The 18,910-nt window shown below is 58.2% G+C and overlaps 1 protein-coding gene across 3 annotated transcripts in view; it reads right to left on the minus strand.

The window, feature by feature from the left end:
• Positions 1-18,910, minus strand: part of FUBP3 (far upstream element binding protein 3) — a 48,658-nt gene that overhangs the window by 6,782 nt on the left and 22,966 nt on the right. For 2 of the 3 annotated variants that reach the window (XM_029919593.1, XM_029919595.1), the window contains 11 exons: positions 18,462-18,495; positions 16,042-16,091; positions 15,629-15,700; positions 14,461-14,518; positions 12,342-12,504; positions 11,049-11,147; positions 8,232-8,336; positions 7,185-7,287; positions 6,008-6,108; positions 3,786-3,927; positions 325-485 (listed from right to left, as the gene is read on the minus strand). In XM_029919593.1, coding sequence (XP_029775453.1) covers positions 325-485; positions 3,786-3,927; positions 6,008-6,108; positions 7,185-7,287; positions 8,232-8,336; positions 11,049-11,147; positions 12,342-12,504; positions 14,461-14,518; positions 15,629-15,700; positions 16,042-16,091; positions 18,462-18,495 — 1,088 coding nt within the window. The remainder of the gene's footprint in view (positions 1-324; positions 486-3,785; positions 3,928-6,007; positions 6,109-7,184; positions 7,288-8,231; positions 8,337-11,048; positions 11,148-12,341; positions 12,505-14,460; positions 14,519-15,628; positions 15,701-16,041; positions 16,092-18,461; positions 18,496-18,910) is intronic. The other variant, XM_029919594.1, reaches the window with a different exon arrangement.

The following is an 18,910-nucleotide window of genomic DNA, read 5'->3' on the forward strand; positions in this document are numbered from 1 at the left end:
GCCGCCAGGGCCAGGCCCTCGGGAGTCGGGGCGGCGCGGGGGGGAAGGCTGCTGCCCCGGCTGCTCATCTAGGCCTGCGGGGAGCACGGCTCTGGGCCTGAGCTGCTGCGCTTGGGGAGACCTGCGCCAGAGGGCTTCCTTCATCGCCTGGCACCCCCCCTCCCCGGGCCCGACCTTCCCCCTTGGCAAAGCGGGAGGGGGCGCCCTCACGTGGCGCGACGAAAAGCACAGGAAGTACGCATATCTGGGGCGGGGGCAGGTACCTGGGACATCTGAAAGGAAACCCAGCTACCAGTACGCCCGGTGGGGGGACCTGGTACGTACGCCGACTTTCTCATCTATGAGATGCCTGGCCACCTCGATCTGCTGAGGGACGCCCCTGATGGTGAATATTCGCAGGTTGGGGTCAGTGTTGGGAGGGGGGTTCCGCTGCAGCTCCACGTGTGCTCCCGACTGCTGGTTTATGCTTTTGATGTTCTCACCCCCTGCAGGCGGGCGGACACAAGACACAAGGGTTAAGGGGCAGCTGAAGCGGAGCTGGATGTTCTGGTCCTTCCCCCTGAGCCAGGCCAAGGCCAGACACCACGGGGCGCCCCGGGCTTCTGCCCCTGGATACACACGACAGAGCCTGGCCTGCACGGGCCCAGGGACGGCACCCCATCATCCTCATTCAATGGGGGCCCCCTCATGGCAGCTCTCTCTCGCTCTGCAGGGCAAACAGACGGCCTCTGGCTCCAACAATGCCCAGAGCCCACTCGGGCCTCCAATGTCCCATCCTGTCACTTCTCAGGTCCCTGCTTCCTCCACTGGGGGGCGGGGAGGGGCAGGTCTAGACAGAGAGGCAGCCGGGGATGGGGGTCACAGAGGGCTGGGTGGAGCGGGGTAATGAAAATTTAGTTGGACTCTTTGAAAAACCCGTGAGAGTTCCAGTCTCTTAATGAGATTTGCGTAACAAAGGGCCCAGCAGTATTACAATGGTTTGATTCTTCTTTAGAAATTTCACAGAACTTACAGATCAGTTCTGCTCCGTTGAGGGGGACAGAGTACAAGGAAAACCTGGGAGCCCAGAGTTCTGCGAGTATCAGGGGAGTCAGGGCTGTGGAAAGTCCGGAGCAAGAGACCAGAGAGCCCCCCAAGACGGGAGGCCGGGCCCGGGTCGCCCCACCCAGCCCAGAGTCAAAACCCACCTCAGGTGACATCTGTCATTCGTGGTGACGCGTCTACAATCCTTCCTGCGCTAGAAGCAACCCATCCCCCCCAGTCCGCTGCTCAGGCGCCTACCGGGCAGGCAGAAAGGAGGGGCTCCCAGGAGCCGGCCCAGCCGGTCGAGGGACCTCGGGGGTCAAGAAGCCAAGATGGAGCTGGGGTCCTGCCGGCCTCCCTGAAGGCAGGCGTCACCAGAAGGACACCGGGAGGCTGGTGGCCTTCGGAGACAGAGGCCGGTGCACATGGGCCGGTGCTGCAGGTCAGTTTAGCTGAAGGTGGCTTTCAATTTAAAAGCAAATGAAAAAGCACTCCTCGGACCAAGGGGTTGTGCGCACGGAGTTCTGCCTTGGCGTAAGCACGGCCCCTGCATCCCTCCTTCAGCGAACGGGGCGCAGGCCAGCGTTGTCTCAGAAAGCACCCGGCAGCCCCACCGCGCCCTGGGCTCCCACCGCCTCCCAGCCCTGGATTCCCCGCCGCCCACTTGGAGGCCGTGAGTCCTGCAGCTCTGCCAGTCCTGGGCACGGCGTCTCGGGGCCAAGGCCACCCGATCACACAGCCGGCACCCAAAGGAGCCCTTCTGCCCCCCGACGCTCCCAGGAGCAGCAGGGGTGGGGGGGGCGGGGAGTCTGCAGCACAGAAGGGCACACGTCTGAGGCCGAGCACCCTGCAGCCCAGGCCGGCCGCCTCCGCTGGCCCCGACCGCCGCTGAGGCCCGGGCAGCACGCCCATGCGGCAAGGAGGCGCCACAAAACTGCAGAGGCCGGAAGGAGTTAATTTAAGTTCATCTTCCTTCAAAATGAGGTCACCAGCCTGGCACACGGTGGCTGTCTACAGGCGCATTCAGCAGCCTGTCCATTCTTCCACCTGACGGCGGGCAGAAGCGACCCACCAGCGGCCCCCCGGCTGGACGTGAAATCGTAAAGCAATTAATCAAACCTGCTAAAAGGCCCGGCTGACAAGAGCAGGGCCGGCCACACTATCTGTGTCACCGCTGCCGTATTTATCATGGAAATCCAGCAGGGGCCCCGGGAGGCGGGAGGCACTGCGTCTGTCCTGTCCAGGCTGGAGCTGGGGGGAGTCGGCCTGGCTGCCTGCGGCCCCCTCTCCTGTCTCCCTCCCTCGCTCTCACCACACGCGCCTCACACCCAGCCCTCGTGTGTGTGTGTGTGTGTGTGTGTGCACGCCTGCGCATGGGTGTGGTGGCGGGAGGATCGCTGTGTGCTGATCTATCGAGCCTGCCATCGGGGCCCGGAGACACGGATCAGTCACCGCTCTGCGCGGCCATTACTCTCCTGTGCGGGCCACTTAGGAGGCCCCCCCCCCCCCCCCCCCCCCCCCCCCCCCCCCCCCCCCCCCCCCCCCCCCCCCCCCCCCCCCCCCCCCCCCCCCCCCCCGTCAAGGACACACGCGGAGGGGCTGTTCGCTGGCACCCAGGTTTCCCGGACTACAGGGTGCGGTCACAGTCACGGCAGCGAAGTCCTCCTGCCCGTCTAAAAGAGACGCACGGTCAAACCTCGACAATAAAGTGGTTCTCAAAAGGCACAGAAACCTGGATCAGATTCTCGACCAACAGGCACGGACCGGCTTTCACCTCGCATCAGCCGGGCTGACGGTCTGGGCGGCGGGTCTGGCTGAGCGCAGCCCCGGGCCACGGACGACAGCCACTAACTGCTCATCCCACGCTTCCCCCCGCCAGGAAATGAGAACGAGCCCACGTTGGTCCTACAGCCTCCGAAAGACAATCTACATGACGCCAGGATGCGAGTGTGGAAAGCGCACGCAGGCGCGTGCGCACCGTTCACAGGCAGGGCCAAGGGCAGGCTCTGGAAGGGGGCTGAGAGGGTCCGCTGGAGCCGTTCTCGGGTCACGCTCGGTGGAGCATCAGCACGTGTGCGATGGGTCAGGGACGTGCGGTGGCCGCGGAAACTGGAGCAGCTCTGGGGAGAAGCCGCGGCCACTTCCTCCACAGGTTGTCAAGTGTGCAACCGCGGGCGGTGAGGCTCCCTGCGGGCCGCAGGCACCCTCGCCGGCGCAGGGAGGCCTGCCTGCTCTTCCCTGCTGGGGGTGGAGGATGGTGAGGGGCCGCCCTGGCCACGAGCAAGGGCTTCTTGCTCACGTCCTCAACAACATCTAGAAACAACGGGCCGTCCACTTTTATTTCCCTCCATGGGGCATCTGGGACTCACGGGAGATGTGCTGACAACATAAAAGCCATCTTCCCGTGTGTAAACAGAGACCGGACGCCCACACCCACTAAGGACCAGAAGCAACGCACTTGGCCGACAGCAATCTTCACTTGAGAATTCTCCTAGCCTCGGACACAAGTTAGTTGTTAATCAGTTGACCGCCAAAAACTCTGGGGCTCCTCAGCGGGTGCAGGGCTCCCTTCCCACGGCCCGAGCTGCCTGACCAGGCGGCGGAAACGAACAAGCCGCTCTGCCCGTGCTCGTGAGAAGACCCCCTCCCCCCGGCTGGGTTCCCACAGACCTGGCACGTTGTGTCAAGTGCAGCACGTGCTCGGGGGGGGGGGGGGGTCCATGTAGGACCCGCCTGCTGTGGGACACCCCGGCGCCTCTTACCTTTGCCGATGACGAGGCCGCACTTGTCGGCCGGCACGGTGTACGTGATCTCCTGGATGCCACTGGGGGTCCCCGCGCTCCAGTCACCCCGGCCCCGGCCCCGTCCTCTGGCCACCGCGAGGCCACCAAAGCCGTCTCTTTCCTGGGATGGAAGCAAAGCTGGAGTGACGATTTCTGCCACTGCCACCGAGACTGCTTTTTGTCTCCAGGGAGGAGGCGAAGTGACAGGATGTAATCAACGCTGCACATAGGGACCTCAGCGCCGCGTCCACATTTCAGACTCTGAAGTGCTCTTTTAAAGCCAGAATTAACGCAAATCCCAGGTGTGTCTGGGAGGGGGGAACGTGTGCGGGCCAATAAGCAGCCCTGATGTACCCAACTAAACCAGGCAGTCAGACGTAAACTCCTGTGTCGGGGGCCCTGCGCCCTCTGCGGGGCCGTCTAGGACTGGGCCCTAATGTCCCGGTGTCAGGGCCGGTTTTCTCCTCCACGCCGAGGCTGCCCTGGCCCGTGGCTAACCCCTGCTGGGCCTACCGGAAGGCCAGCGTCAGATGCTGCTCAGCCGAGGGCATTTCAAATGGACACCCGTGCCTTCCCTCCCGGCCCCGCTGGACGCTCGGCGTTGGGCTCATACCCCAACGGGCAGAACGAGGGAATGACCCATGCGGTCGGGCCCATGGGCTGGGGGTGGAGAGGCCTCCGACTCATGCTCACACGGTGCCCCCAGCAGCGAGCACGCCCCTCAGCTGGTGCCAGCCGCCAGCACCGAGCAGGAGGCGGCTCCTTCCCCTCAGCGCAGCCATGAGACACTCTGGGGCCACGACACTTAAAATCTTCTTTACGTTTGTTTTCTTTAACGTTCGCTGGTTTTTGAGCGGGGGAGAGAGCGAAAGGGAGACAAAGAACCCGAAGCAGCTCCACGCGCTGAGCGGTCAGCACGGAGCCTGACACGGGGCTCGAACTCGAGCCGTGAGTTCATGAGCTGAGCCGAAGTCGGACACTCAGCCGACTGAGCCCCCAGGCGCCCCTTATCTTCATCTGCTGAGGGCAGAGCAGATCCGGCTGAGAGCCCCTTCAGGGAAGGGGGACCGGAACAGATGCTCAGCACGGGACAGCTGTCTGGCCGGGGCGCCCTCCGCTGATGAAGAGTCAAGTGAGCGTTCACCCAGGGTCTAAACCAGCAGCGAGAGGAGACGGTTCGCGAGCCTTTACCCCTGCGCTCGGCCTTCACGAGACACAAACGGCGAGTAGACGAGGCAGCTTCAGGGACGGGCCTTAAGGCGCATGTGCGCTCGCACACACAGAGGCTGTGTCCGGCCGCTCGCGCCTCTGCGCTCCGGGTCTGTGTCCTCCGCTCTCCTACACAGGACGCTGGGCTCCCACAGGGATTCTCTTCTGAACCTGTCTCACCCCAAGCCTCACCTGCATCTCCACAGGCAGCACACGCCCCTCTGGGACGCGCAGACTCGGGAAGTCTGGGGAGGAGGCTACAACCCTGTAACCTTGGCACGGCCGCCTGATTACCGGGGGGCACGGCCTGGCGCGCGCCCCTCAGGCTGCGGCCAGGGAGGTGCGGGGACTGGTCCCGGCTCGTGCGGCCGATAGCAGGGCTGGGACTGTGGTTTCTGACCCCAAGCGTCTGTTTGGCTCCAGGTGTTTCAAGACTCTCCCTCAGCTGGGCACATGGGGGGGATTGCTCGGCCGCAGCAATTCCCAGGGCGCCTCGGCACAGGGGCGCAGGCGGAGACGCTGAGGGCGTCACGCAAGCTTGCTCACGTCCCGAGGCAGCGACGCGATGGGATCCAGGGCAGGAAGGTGGCCCGAAGACTCTGGGGGACCCTGAAGTGTCTTCTGAAGAAGCTGAGATCAGAGTCCACCGAACAGTTCTGTGCAAACACGCCTGAGGGCTTGAAGCCTGGTGACCTGCACTGTCCCTCCCCAGACAGGTTCTGTGGTCAGCAACCGACCGTATAAACACCCAGATCCTGGGACAGTAGAGACAGGAGAGCGAGAAGCTGGCAACGAAACGACGAGAAGGCAGGAAAAGGCCAGATGAAGAGGCGGCGCCGGCGGTGCCCCCAGAGACAGGCAACCGACGGGAGCCCCGGGTTCCGGAAAGGTGACCGAGAGGGCGTGACTGCGCCACAGTGCTGTCCCCAGACCCTGTGTGGCACGTGGGCTTTTGCAGACGACGCACCTGAAGGCCAGAGAGGTGGACCCACCTGGGCTGTAAGAATGAGCTCGTTGATGATGTGCGCCGCGTGCTGACACCGATCTGGGGGCCCCATGACCTGCGCGGCTCGCTCCGGACTGACGCCATCGTCTGCCAAACAAAGCGAGAGACGGGGTCAGGGAGGGCCCCGCTGTGGCTCGGAAGCCACAGCCAGTCTGACCTGCAATCAATACTCCTAGCAGATGCACCGAGACGCGCACACACCCGCCTCTGTACACCGCCCATACCAACACCCGCCTCGCACGCGGCTACAGCCGGTTTATTTCATTAGGATTTTTAATGTTTTTATTTATTTTTGAGAGAGGGGGAGGGAGGTGGAGAATCTCAAGCAGGCTCTGTGCTGTCAGTGCAGAGCCCAACATGGGGCTCAAACCCAGGAATTGTGAGATCATGACAGGGGCCAAAGCCAGACACTTAACAGACTGAGCCCCCCAGGCGCCCCAAGTTATAGCCATTCAAAAAACACATCGTTAGAGGGGCGCCTGGGGGGCTCAGTCAGTTAAGCATCTGACGTTGGCTCTGGTCATGATTCCACGGTCTGTGGGTTCGAGCCCCACATCGGATCTGTGCTGACAGCTCAGAGCCTGGAGCCTGCTTCCGATTCTGTGTCTCCCTCTCTCTACCCCTCCCCTACTCGAGTGCTCTCTCTCTCTCTCTCTCAAAAAAAAACATTAAAAAAAATTAAAAAGGCATCATTACAGAAACAAAAAGCAATCATGTAGAAGACGGCAGAGCTGAGCTGTGGCAATGCTTCCAAAAATCAGCGTATTGCGATGTTTTCCCTTCTTCAGGAAAATGAGGACAACATAAATCATTTTGCTCATGAAAGCAAATCTACATTTAAAGAACAGTCCTTCATTCTAAGATGTTAGTCCTTTTTCAAATGGTTTTAACTTTAAATAATGAAGTCAAAATAACATTTTTTTTTTTAAAGTCTTCATTGACAAAATGAAAAGCTGGAAACGCCAAGAAGGCCCAGAGGAGAAAGCTGGACTGGCCAGCGGCTAACAGACGGGAGGGGTGGGGGTGAGGGGGGAGCGCACACGCACCCACGCACACGCACGCACACGAGCACGTGCCCGCGTTAGGGACAAAGTCCTTGTCGCGTTAGGCGCTTTTATCACTCTCCACGGAACTGAGGGTCTTTGGGAGTCAGCAGGACCAACCTGGCTTGAACTGAATCCTCACCCCGGCATCGTTCTGAATCTTCCTGATCATCTCCCCATTTCTTCCTATTACAATCCCAACAGCAAACCTCGGCACAGACACCTGTGAGCACAGGGAAACCACCGGGTCAGGGCTTCTTAAAGGATATGTTGAAAAGAAACGGAAAGAAAGAACAGCTTGGTTTTGGCTGCAGGGCCTTCCTGGAAATGAGATAATACAGCGTGTTCCTCCCTCGTAGGAAAAATGTCGTGGTTGATGCTGGCATTCCTGCCTGTGAAGTACATTCGATTGAAATAGTTACAAAAATGAAGTGAAGTAAAGCAAGATAAACTTTATAAGTAAAAGGTTAAAAACGGCAAGCTTATCTTCCCGATTCTATGAAATAAGCATAAAGGTACAACGTGCACTGATTGCACTGATGGTCCTTAAAATGTCCCCCTCCCCCCGCCTCACTCTTTTATCAGGTAAAATACACAGAACAGCCTTCATCATTTAACCACTCGTGAGCACGCGGCTCAGTGGTTATGTGACCGTCGCCGGCCTCCATCCCCCCAACCTCTGCATCACCGCCCCCAGAACTCCACCCGTACCCACTGAGCGGAGACTCCTTCCGGCAGCCCCGACCACCGCTCTGCCACCTCGCGCCTCTGCGAACCACCGCAGGCACCCCGTGCCCGTGCGGCCACCCAGGCCCTGTCCTTCTGGATCGCCCTACCTTACTGAGCATGTCTGCAGGGTCTACCCGAGGCGCGGCTGCGCGTCTCAAGACTTCATTCGAAAGGAAAGCTTTCCCTCCCGTTCCTCCTCGTCAGGACGCCGGGCTTCCTAGCCGGCGCATCACAGCGCCGAGCACCGAGGGAACCTGGGCTCGGGGCCTCACGCCTCACCTGGGCAGCAGGAAATCCTCACGACCGGGAGGCATGGCCGCGTCCCCGGCAATGCAGGACGGCTGGCTCTGCCCCCACAGCCCGTCTGGGGCCCGCCCTGGCCTGCGAGCTCTCACGCCCGGGAAGGGACGGCCCCAGGACGACCGGCGGGCCGCCTACCTCTATGCTGCCTCCGCCCACCCGGGCGCTGAAGTCGCCGCGGACGCCCCGGAAGTCAGCCTGCTCTTTCTCGCGGATGATCTCCAACACCATTTCTCTTGCTTGCTGCGTGAACACGGAGGAAAGGCATTATGGAAAACAACATGCTAAAAAAAGACATGACACCAGGTGAAATTTCAAGATCAGCCCCTGGTAAGTTGGGCTTAAAGACCCCAAAGGCGCTCAGCCGTGGACATTATGGGACTGGCGAGGGCCATCAGGTCTGGCTGTAGGTGATGTGTTCCTTACACCGCCCAAGACAACCACACAGACCGGGGCCCAGCCTCTTTCAGGCCACAGTCGGATCAGCACACGGGTGCTGGGGCAGAGCTTGGTTACTGCGGCCCGGAGGCATCTGGGCACGCCGCTTCTTCCGAGAGCTCCGTGGGCAGGTTCCGTGGGAAAGAAGACGTCACAAGGGCTCCCATCACAGAGGAGCGGCAGGGAGGCAAAGGGAAAAGGCCAGCCCAGGGAGCCTGGAAATACCTTCTGGTACCCAGAGATCAAAGACCCCAGTTACTGACCGGCAAGACTGCCTCTTGGGCCCGGTGATCTTGGAGGCACACTCAGCATCCCCTCCCCCCACATGCACTGAAGCCCGGCCGGCACCCGCCCCAAGGTCACGTGGGAATCCACACTGCATCCGGGTTCTGGAAAACTCACACCAAGCCAAAAGTCCCAAGATAGCAATTAGAGTCTTCAGATATTTAGAGAAATCGGGAGTGTGGACAGACTATGAGAGGAGGTTAGAAGACTACTATTATTTTCTTAGGCCTGGTTTTCCAGAAGTTAGTTCTTAGGAGAGACACGCTGTAGGATCTCGGGGTGGACAGTTGTGATGCCTGCTGCTAACTTACAACCGGTGAAGTGTCTCTCTCTCTCACACACACACACACACACACACGTGTGCAAGCGTGGCGGACGGACAGGCAGGATGAGATTACACAGGTGCTCCCTGTTCTCTTTTCAACGCTTGAAGTTTTTGGTAATAAAACGTTGGGGAGCGAGGAAAACAAATGAACAACAATTTATACTGAATATAGCAAACAGCTTTTCCCAATAAAAAAAGGCGGAATACGGTTTTCAAAAAAAAAAAACAGTAAAAACCTATTGTAATCATTTTCCCACACATTCTCGAAGCATTAACAAAATAAGCTCTTTGGCAGTCTTTTCATAAAAGAACCAAAAGTTCCCACAGAGCAGGAAGGCAGGAGCCCACCTGCATGCATCTGAAGAGGTCAGAAGCCCCGGGAAGGCCCCTGGGGGACCGGGCCCACCTGAAAGGGCGTAGAGGGCTGCGTCGCCGACTGGAGCCCAAGGATAGCGGCCATGTTGGTCACTGGCCCTCAATCCTGTATGAAAACCATGATTTTATAGGGTCTCCTGGGTGGCGCAGCCAGGCAAGCAACCGACTTCAGGTCAGGTCATGATCGAGGGGTTGGGGGTTCAAGCCCCGCATCAGGCTCTCTGCTGTCTGCGCAAAGCCCGCTTTGGATCCACTGCCTCCCTCCCTCTGCCCCTCCCCTGCTCGCGCACACACTCACGTTCTCTCAACAACAACCATTAAAAAAAAATACTGGGGGAAATAAATAGGTGAAGGGGATCAAGAGTTATAAGCCACGGAGTGGGGAAGTGGAGCAGAGGGGTACAGTTGGTAAGACTTTAATCACACACACACACACACACACAAGCATGCCAACTACAACATTTGCGCACGCACACATGCAACAGGGGGAGGGAAGGATGGGGGGAAACCGTCCGCCTGAGACAGGAGGGGGGCGTTAACGTCCGCTGGACTGAAGCCCCAGGGCTCCGACGGAGGTGCTGCAGCTGCTGACAGACCAGCGGCACAAGGCGCCCGCCGGAGCCCCTCCAAGGGCAGCAAAGGCAAGGCGGCGGGGGTGGGGAACGGACACCTCCCTGGGTGCGCAGCCCGCTCGCACCCCTGCTGACCGCCAGAGGTGAAGGGTGGAGCCACCCGGGTCAGTTTCCAGCTAAGCCCCTCACTGCTCGCAGAACTGGGCTGTCCTCTGGCCAGGAGCTCAGGGCACAGGTCCCCTGCTCAGGGACACGCTCATGCCTGGGGGTGCTCACCTCCTGTCTGAGGTGAAGGCCTTGCAAAAACAGGCCAAGAGAAAGCAAGCAGGTAAGACCCAAAAAGAGCCTGCACCCAAGGTGACCCAGGCCACCACATGGGAAACTATCTCCGATCCATGTGACGAAACCATCTTTGTTTATGAATTAAGTGTTCACTTTGGTGCACTGTCCATGGCCACAGCCATCCTCGTGGGGCCCTTAGGCTGTCCAAACACGGCCAATGTAAACGAGGAACTCAACTCTTATTTGAGTTATTTTTTTATTAAAAAATTTTGTTTAATGTTTATTTTTGAGAGACAGAAAGAGACAGATTCAAGTGAGGAAGAGGCAGAGAGAGGGAGACACGGAATCGGAAGCAGGCTCCAGGCTCTGAGCTGTCAGCACAGAGACCAACGCGGGGCTTGAACTCAGAAATGGTGGGATCGCGACCTGAGCCGAAGTCGGGCCCGTAACTCACTGAGCACCCCAGGCGCCCCTGATTTGAGTTAATCTAAATGGCCGCCTGTGGCCAGTGGCTCTGGGGTAGGCGCTGCACCCCTCTGCCCCAGCTGGCTGGGGACGACAGCTCACCGTGCATAAGGACACCCGGTTTTAGAACTTCCTCAACGACCCAGAAGCGCTCCACGCCCCTCCCAAGCGACGCCCCCAGGCGCAGGGCCGGCAGACCCCAGGGAGTCCTACCTGCACTTTGAACGGGTCCCCGGTGATGCGGAGAGGCTTGTCTGCGCCCGTGGGCAAAGGGCCGTCCTGGATCATGACCATTTTCACACCGGTCCGCTCCTGTGGGGACGCAGGACAGGGCTCAGCACCACGAACGGGGATGTAGCGCGGCACGGGAGGCAGGCTAGGCCACGTCCCGGCCGCCCCGAGGCGCTGCCCCCCGAGACTGCGGGCACACAGGCCACGCTAGAGAGCCCCAGGCCCCCGGCTTCCTGGTGCCCAGAACATCCCAGCCTCATGAACTGCGGTTGGGAGCAGTGCCGAGCGCGGGCGTGGTCCCGTCAGGGCCCGTGGGCCGCTCTGCTAAGAAGCAGGGGCTCCTCCCCTGCCCCCCCCGACCCCCCGTTCACTGGCGGGCGGGCTCGGACAGCAAGCCGCCCAAGCCTCTGGAGCGGAGGGTGGGGGCGGTGGGGGAGCCCTGGGGGCCAGGAGCCCACACACGGACAGCGCCTGTCCGAGGACTGGGCGACCGAGAGGGCACACCAGGCGGACCGTGACCCCTGACCTACAACTTCGAAAACCCGGAAGCTCTGAAATAAAAGTTTCCTCATAACTCATTTGGCTCCAAAACCAACTGAACTCCTGTGCGCTACTGCTAGATTGTCCCCTCACTGAGCGCGACTGTCCTCACACCTAGCTATGGAAACAGGCATCGGATCACGGGGTGCGGCCCCAGGACCTGCCGGGGGTTCAGTTCTGAAACGTGTTTGGCTCCCCAGGTCTCCAAGGGGAGGATTCTGGGACAGGAGCAGCTAACGTACACAGAGCACCTGCCAGTAGCGGCTCTGTGCGGGTTACGTACAAACATACAGTCACAGGGTCACTGCAGCTGCTTCACGAGCGAGGTGGGCACGTCCCCGCCTTCACAGACGAGGATCCGAGCCCTCGGTAAATACAGAAACGTGTCCAACCAAGATCACACAGCCGGCACGGGGGTATACGGCTGGCTAAGAGCACCAGCTCTGGGCACACTGTTTGCATCTGAGATGTCGTCACGTGGTGGTAAAATCCTAAGAGTGGCACTGCCCCAAGGCTGTGGCAAGTTCGTGAGGGACACGGGTTCAGAAAGCACGTGTCCAGTGGGTGTGTGGGACCCCCCTGAGTGGAGGATGCGGGCGGAGCTCCACCCCGAGCCATGTACAGCCAGCCCCGCAGAGGGGAGTGGGGTGGGGAGAGGACTGAGTTACGACCGGATCCCCCACCCCCACCCCTGGAAGGCCCGTCTAAGCGCCGCTCTGCTCCAGCCTCGCCTACCTGCAGCTGCTTTATGGTCTCCCCTCCTTTGCCAATGACGAGGCCCACTTTAGACGCAGGGATAAGAATCTCCTGGACCGCACTACTGCCGTCTGTGTCGTTGTGAAAGCCAGGTCCGTTCCGACAGCGGTCCACAATCTGTCCCAGGAGCCGCTTGGCTTGTCTTTGGGAGGGAAAATAATCACAAGAGAAGGAGCATTAAATGGATGTTCGAGGCACCCGCAAGAGGGAGACAGCACCGGGGGTGGGGGTGGGGGGTGGGGGGAAGAACACAAAGGCGTCAAGGCAGCCCTCCATCCAGCTCCAGCTCCTGCCCCCACGAGCCGGGAGGTCTCTGCCATCTGCCGCGTGACTGGGCTGGAATTTAAAAAGCAACACATAGCACGCGCCCGTGTTCCACCACAGCCCCCTTCCGGCCTGCCCTCCGCGCGTGGTGCTGCCTGGCATTCGCTTCCCAAACGGGTCTTGTCTCCTATCACAAATGTCAGCTGCCGTGGTGGCAGAGACCGCCTTTGCTCCCCCTGCACCTCTCTCTGGTCCCCCGTCCAGCACGACGCTTCCCCCAGAGTAGACACTCAGCATGACACTGGTTAAGGACGGGCAGGAGCGAGCAACGAGAGTTGGGAAGAAAGAAAGTGAGGGTTAGTAGTCCCGAGCTGAACCACAGACTCCAAAGGTCTGCTCCCTAGTCAACCTGCTCTATGACTTTCGAGCAAAGACCGTGAATCCTCGGTCTGGTCTCAAGGGAGGGGTGGGGGCGGAGGCAGGACGCTGGTGTGGCCACAGTCACCAGCGCCTGCTCTCAGCTCTCAGCTTTCCCGGCTGGATTCTTAGGACCCTGCTTTCGATGCTGCTTTGTTCAGAGGCCCCCTGTCGGGGCCATTGCCTGCTCTGCCCCCTGGCTGGCTTTCTTTCTTTTTTTTTTTTTTGGTTTTTGGTTTGTTTTCACTATGTATTTTTTAAACCACCACGGACAACCTATTTCTTGGTTCCACCAGTGGGGAAGAATTCGGCTACTGTACAGACGGGTGCACTGTCCTGAAGTCTCGATCCTGTCACCCCGATGCCTGGGGAGATGAGGAAGCAGCACCGGTTAGAGAGGCAGAGGAAAGAAGAGAGAGGTAGGAAACAGATGCTGCCTTCGGCCGTCCTGAGCCCCTGCGGATGGTATCGGCTTGCCGGTCTCCTCAGCTTAGCAGCTTTTTAGTACTTTGCCTGTGCGCTAAATTAACCTGCGTTGGAAGAAAAATGCCGTGACTCCAGCAAAATCATCCCACGTGCCCTAGAATGCACACCTGCCGGCAATCTTTATTCTGGGTCACTGCTTGCAATGTTACGGCAGAACAAGAGAATTTAAACTCATCTGGACTCCCAGAGAAATGGAAACAATGAAACAGCCCTATCTACTGAGCCAGACATAATCTCGGCACCCCTGTCCCCAAACACAACGTTACTCAGTAGACTGAAAGAGGGAAGCGAGCAGACTCGAGGTTAGTACATCCCCGTCCCCTAGGAGGCTGTCGGATTCACGGGGCTGGCACCTGCTACGAGGCTCTGAGCGCGGGCGGCCCAGGGCCGGAGAGCAACGCTGTCATCAGTGGGCTGCAAGGGCCCCAGGAGTCAAGGCGCCCTCTGGCCGGTCCACACAGCCCACTGAGGGGAGCGACGGCCACGGAGAGTCCGTTCGGTTCACAAGTACCAGAAGGGCAGGGGGATGGGCCCAGGCAAAGGACCTGGTCCCAGGATTTCTCGGCGGCTCCCAAAGCGCCAGGCTCACGAGTGCAGACCTGCTCACGTAAAGGACTGCTCGCGCCAAGGAAGAAGGAGGTGGCGGACTCGAGCGTGTGGGCGGGGTGAACGCACGCTCCTAAGGGAACCCGGTGTGGGAAGGAGATGTCAGGACTGCTGCCAGAGGCTCTGCAGAACGTGACCAAAGGGTGTACCACGTGTGGGCCACAGAAAACTCCCCTTGCCCGGCAGCGCCCAGGCCCCTCTCCACAGAGGCGTCTGCCGTCGTGGCCAATCCACGGTGTCCGGTCACAGTTTTGCCCTTCCGTTTCCCTCCGTGTGGGGAAGGAAGAAGAAGAGTAAAAGGAAAAAGTAAATAAAATAAACTTACTCAATACTTTCTGGGGTTCCGGTAAGTACACAGGGCCTCTCTGGAATCCCAGAACTCTCTATAAGAAGAACCGAGAAGAGGAGGTGTGTTGGTGGGCGCCAGGCGGCGTGCGCCTCTGCCCCCGGATGTAGGCCGCCTCCCTGGGCTGGCTCCGGGGCCGGCCCCACGGAAGCCCAGGCCCCAGAAAAAGACGGTGTGCTTCTGCTCGGGGACAGAGTAGCGAGCTGGCAGTGCCACCTGGGTTTGCAGGCTGCAGGGGGAGTCCGAGGGGGTCCTGAGGACCAGTCTCGCCTCATCTCGGACCCGAGTGTGTGCTGAGGAGGGCCTGAGTCGCGTGACCCGCTCTTCCTCAGTTTCTCCGCTTGCACAGCGGCTTCTGGTCGCCTGCTAGCGAGTGGCCCCCGGCGCCAGTGAGTTTAATGGGCGCCCCTCAGGGACAAGACAGGAAGAGCTTGCTTTTCAACACCACACAGCCCTTGACTTGTTCCGAAAAACACTGCCTCTCAAAATTCTCGCTCAAAAAAAGAAAAACAAGGACAACCAACGGTAGTTACTGCCGTCAAGACACTGTAAGATGTGTCTCCTAAGTGGATGACGCCTTCTCTAGTGCATTGTCCTCCCCCAGGCCCCTCCTCCACGATGGAAAGAGAGCAAATGCAAATTCGTTGTTAGAACTATTAATAAAAACGCTTCTTCCGCAATCTGTCTCTCTCCGTTTTGCACGGTCGAAACGGACCCGGCTGTGGAGGGTCCCGGACTGTGTTTGACACATGCTCATTTAGCCAGAACCCCTAGCCAGCCTCTTTCTACAAAGGGGAGCCGGTGAGCAGGCCCCAGGAGTGACCCCAAAGCCACAGCACTCTTCCAGGCCCCACTGCCTGGCATGACACCCAGGGCAGAAAACGGAGATCCTAGAGCCGCAGGCGTCTGGCCGGGGCCATGGGAGCCTCGGAACCACCAAGGGCCCTGTGTCTGGGCCTGCTCCTGCCCTGGTTTTTGTGCTTCTCATCTGGGCGTCCGGATCCAAAAATGCAAGGAAAACAGCAGTCATGAATACTTACCCAGGCCCCCCGGACTTCTAAGTAACGAGCAAAGGTAATGAAATCTGGAAAACTTGGCAAAACACTGATTTATACCCAACTGAGAGCTATGAAAAGAGGAGCCTTACCTGAAGCAATCTGAATTTTGCAACCAGATTCTGCTTGAATCCGTGAAATCTGCTCACCTCCCCTGCCGATAACTGAAACAGATTGAACAGGGTCAGGCCGTGGCCCCCCGGTTCCATCCTTACCCATGCACGAAGGACCTAATGCGCTCTGCAAACATCCACACGTGGCTCACAGCACCACAATTCAGGGTGGCCTTGGTGCGCCCATGGGGAGAACTCGTACAACACAGCACACAGGTACAGGGTGCCCCAGCCCCACGTGGAGAGGAGGGGAGGGGTGGGAAGGGGCGCAGGGGAGGGGGGGGGGGAGCCTGGAGTGGGGCTCTGGGGGCCACGGTGTGCAAAGCATTCTACCACAGTGACAGTCACAGTGCGAGGCTAACCAGGGGCAAGCAGGTAACGCGGATACTTACTAAATCCGACCATTTTATCAGGCACTTTGAATTCTTCTGTTATTACTGCCCTAAAAACAAAGAGCATTCTGAAAAAACATATAGAGTAAAGAAATCCACAGCCACTTCAGGTTTTCCCCAAACTTCCCATGTGGGCAAGGCTGGACGACAGAGGCTTAGAATGCGAACAGGGCCGACTGGGCCGCTGAGGCCACAGCCCTCGGGGAAGAGCGTCCTCTGATGGACCCCTGGTCACTCCTTCTCGAAAGGACCCGAGCCTCTGCTTTCCTTGTGTCGGAGGAAGCCACCTCGGACTTTCCATTAAACCATCAACTCTACTAACAATCGCTCTTCTCGGTCCTGCCGAACCCCTACCGCAGTCTCGGGCTCGCGGAGGGAGCGTGGATTTCTCCTCTCGTCTCCTTCCTAGATACAGATACTCAATTTCTCTTCCACATTCCCCGTTTCCCCATCTTTTTATTGTTTTCTGGCCTCCCTCTACTTTATCTGTGGTCGAGGGGGAGATGCTCCAAATGGAACCAGCAGTCAACAGGCCTAATCAGTGCTGACCAGGACGGAATAATCGGGCACTGGTGTTCAACGCTCTCCCGTCCGTTAGGTGTCGGGTCGTTTAATGTATTTTTTTTTTTTAAACAACTACCGCACTGGTTCTTTCAGGCAAACCTTCGAAGTTGCCAGAGAGAGAGAGTGTATTATGGACAATATCCAATTTGCCCAACGCCCTAGAAAGCAATTAAATCTAAACATTTACCTTAGGAGGAAGCTAAATGCAAGGAGTTGAAAAAGAAAAAAAGGGTAATGAGCATTTTTAAACATCTCTCCCACAGCTGGATTTTTACCCACCATGGAAAGGATCGAATCCAACGCACGCTGTTAGGGCAAGCGTGGCGCGCAGGACACGTGCAGCAGCAGGAGTAACACTCGCCACTGTGCCTGCGGGATGAGAGCAGACCGCTTTCTCCATGCGGGTGCGCCTCCTCCGGGTTACACGTGTGCAGGGAGCCCCTCTAGCTCCCGGGGTGCTGGAGCTCACCCCAAAACCAGCCAACTCCAGCTTCCTAATCAGGAGCACGGTGACAAAAACGCCAAGCCTCGGCTGGTCCAGCACATCCCGAAGGAGGTGCGGGGCCCCCCTGGGAAGGGCTTCCTGGCTGTGGCGGAGGGTGACGGTCCTCCTGCATGTGCAGCCCCGAGGCCGCGGCTCCCAGGCGTGGCACCAGCTGTCTGTCCTCCGCAAGGGTCCCCGGGGAGTCTCCTGAAGAGGGGGGTCAGCACTATCCTAATACAAACTGTCCCAAAACTCAGCGCCTCTGCCCTCAGGAACGGTGAGAGCAGACTCTCTTCGAGGGAGAAAGGTACGAAGAGGGGCTGCTCTGGGCCCCCCGGAGACAGAGCTCCACCTAACTGCGAGGCTGAAGCTGGTCTAGTGCACCAAGTATGCACACTGTGGAAAGTAAAATTCTGACTAATCACGGCTTTATAGGAAGGTCACGTTCGAGACTAACGACAACATCATTTAACTTAGTTCCTTAAAAACCAAAGCAGACCCGGAGCCCGGCAAAGACGAAACCCAGGTTAGACCTTTTGGCTAACTGGTGCCTGAGGATTTCTAGAAATCCCCCCACATCCGTGCAGCACACGTGAGGACAGAACTGTATCGGCAGTGTGGCTGCCGGGGATGAGGGACGCTATGTTACGGTGACTGATGCACCGCAGCGAGTTCCAGCCATGAGGAGAGAAACCGTCGCAGACTTTCCTGGAGGTTTCATTCTTTTCTGAAGGATGATACTGGAACTGCAAACACTGCATCTGACTTCTTAAAAAGACGTCTGGTCTGTTTAAAGCCCAGAGGTCTCTGCGCTCTCTACATCCTCAGTATGTAAGGGAAGGCTATGGAGGTAAACGGAGGCAGGGAATCAGGATGACACTTCTCCAAGGCCCTGTGGCAAGTGCGGGCTTGGGGTGGGCGCTGGGCTTCTGGCCTCCTTGTGAGTCACAAGCTTCATCTGGTGAAAGCCCAGTGATTGATGCTTCTTTGGGACGCATTTGCCCAAATGAAGATGTTAAGGATTCTTAAAACACAGGGAAATGCTGTCAAATCGGGATGGAAAATTTCACAGCCTCTCCTTTTAAATTAGGTGTACGTGGACAGAAGAAACGCAGCCCCCACATTCTAGAGGTCCATTAAGTTTACATACAATCATGGCTGATTTTCAATATCCCTGTTCATTTATCCCTCGAGCTTACACTGTCTGGGAAAGGACTAGAAAAAAACCCCAAAAAACCTTAAGTCTTAAAGCAATCTAGCCCCTGGTTTTTCACACTCTCAACCTCTGACTTGCTAACACTCTAGTACAGATGGTGGATCAATAAACAATTAGAAATGATCAATAAATAATAAAACATAACCCACTGCTTACCTTTGATGTACCAAGGCCCCTAACTGGTTACCTACTGTGGCAAAGAGAAAGAGAAGAGAAAAATCAAAGCATTAGCACGGATAAACTAACTCCATCCTTACACGAGTTCTTACCATTTCGGGGAAGGGGGGGGGGAGAAAAAAGAAAGGCAGAAAGAAAGCAAACAGTAATTTAGGCTCAGTGGCTGCAATGAATGCGGTGCATGATACGGAACAGGAGGGGACGTGTTGATCAACCCAGTGTCTAACCCAGTGTCCAGCTGAACGCGGGATAAGACATTGATCTGTGTGTCCACATGCTGGGAAGCCTGGGAGAAAATCCCGCTTGCCTAAATCCCCCTCCCTTCCCACCTCCCTCCTGCTCCGGAGCCAAACTCCATGTACAGATAGTGAGGGTTCCCTCTTTCTCTTTTTCAAACAAATGAGAAGATTTGCCCTCCGAGCCCGGGA

This window comes from Suricata suricatta, chromosome 13 (genome assembly GCF_006229205.1).
Source record: "Suricata suricatta isolate VVHF042 chromosome 13, meerkat_22Aug2017_6uvM2_HiC, whole genome shotgun sequence".
Taxonomy (NCBI): domain Eukaryota; kingdom Metazoa; phylum Chordata; class Mammalia; order Carnivora; family Herpestidae; genus Suricata; species Suricata suricatta.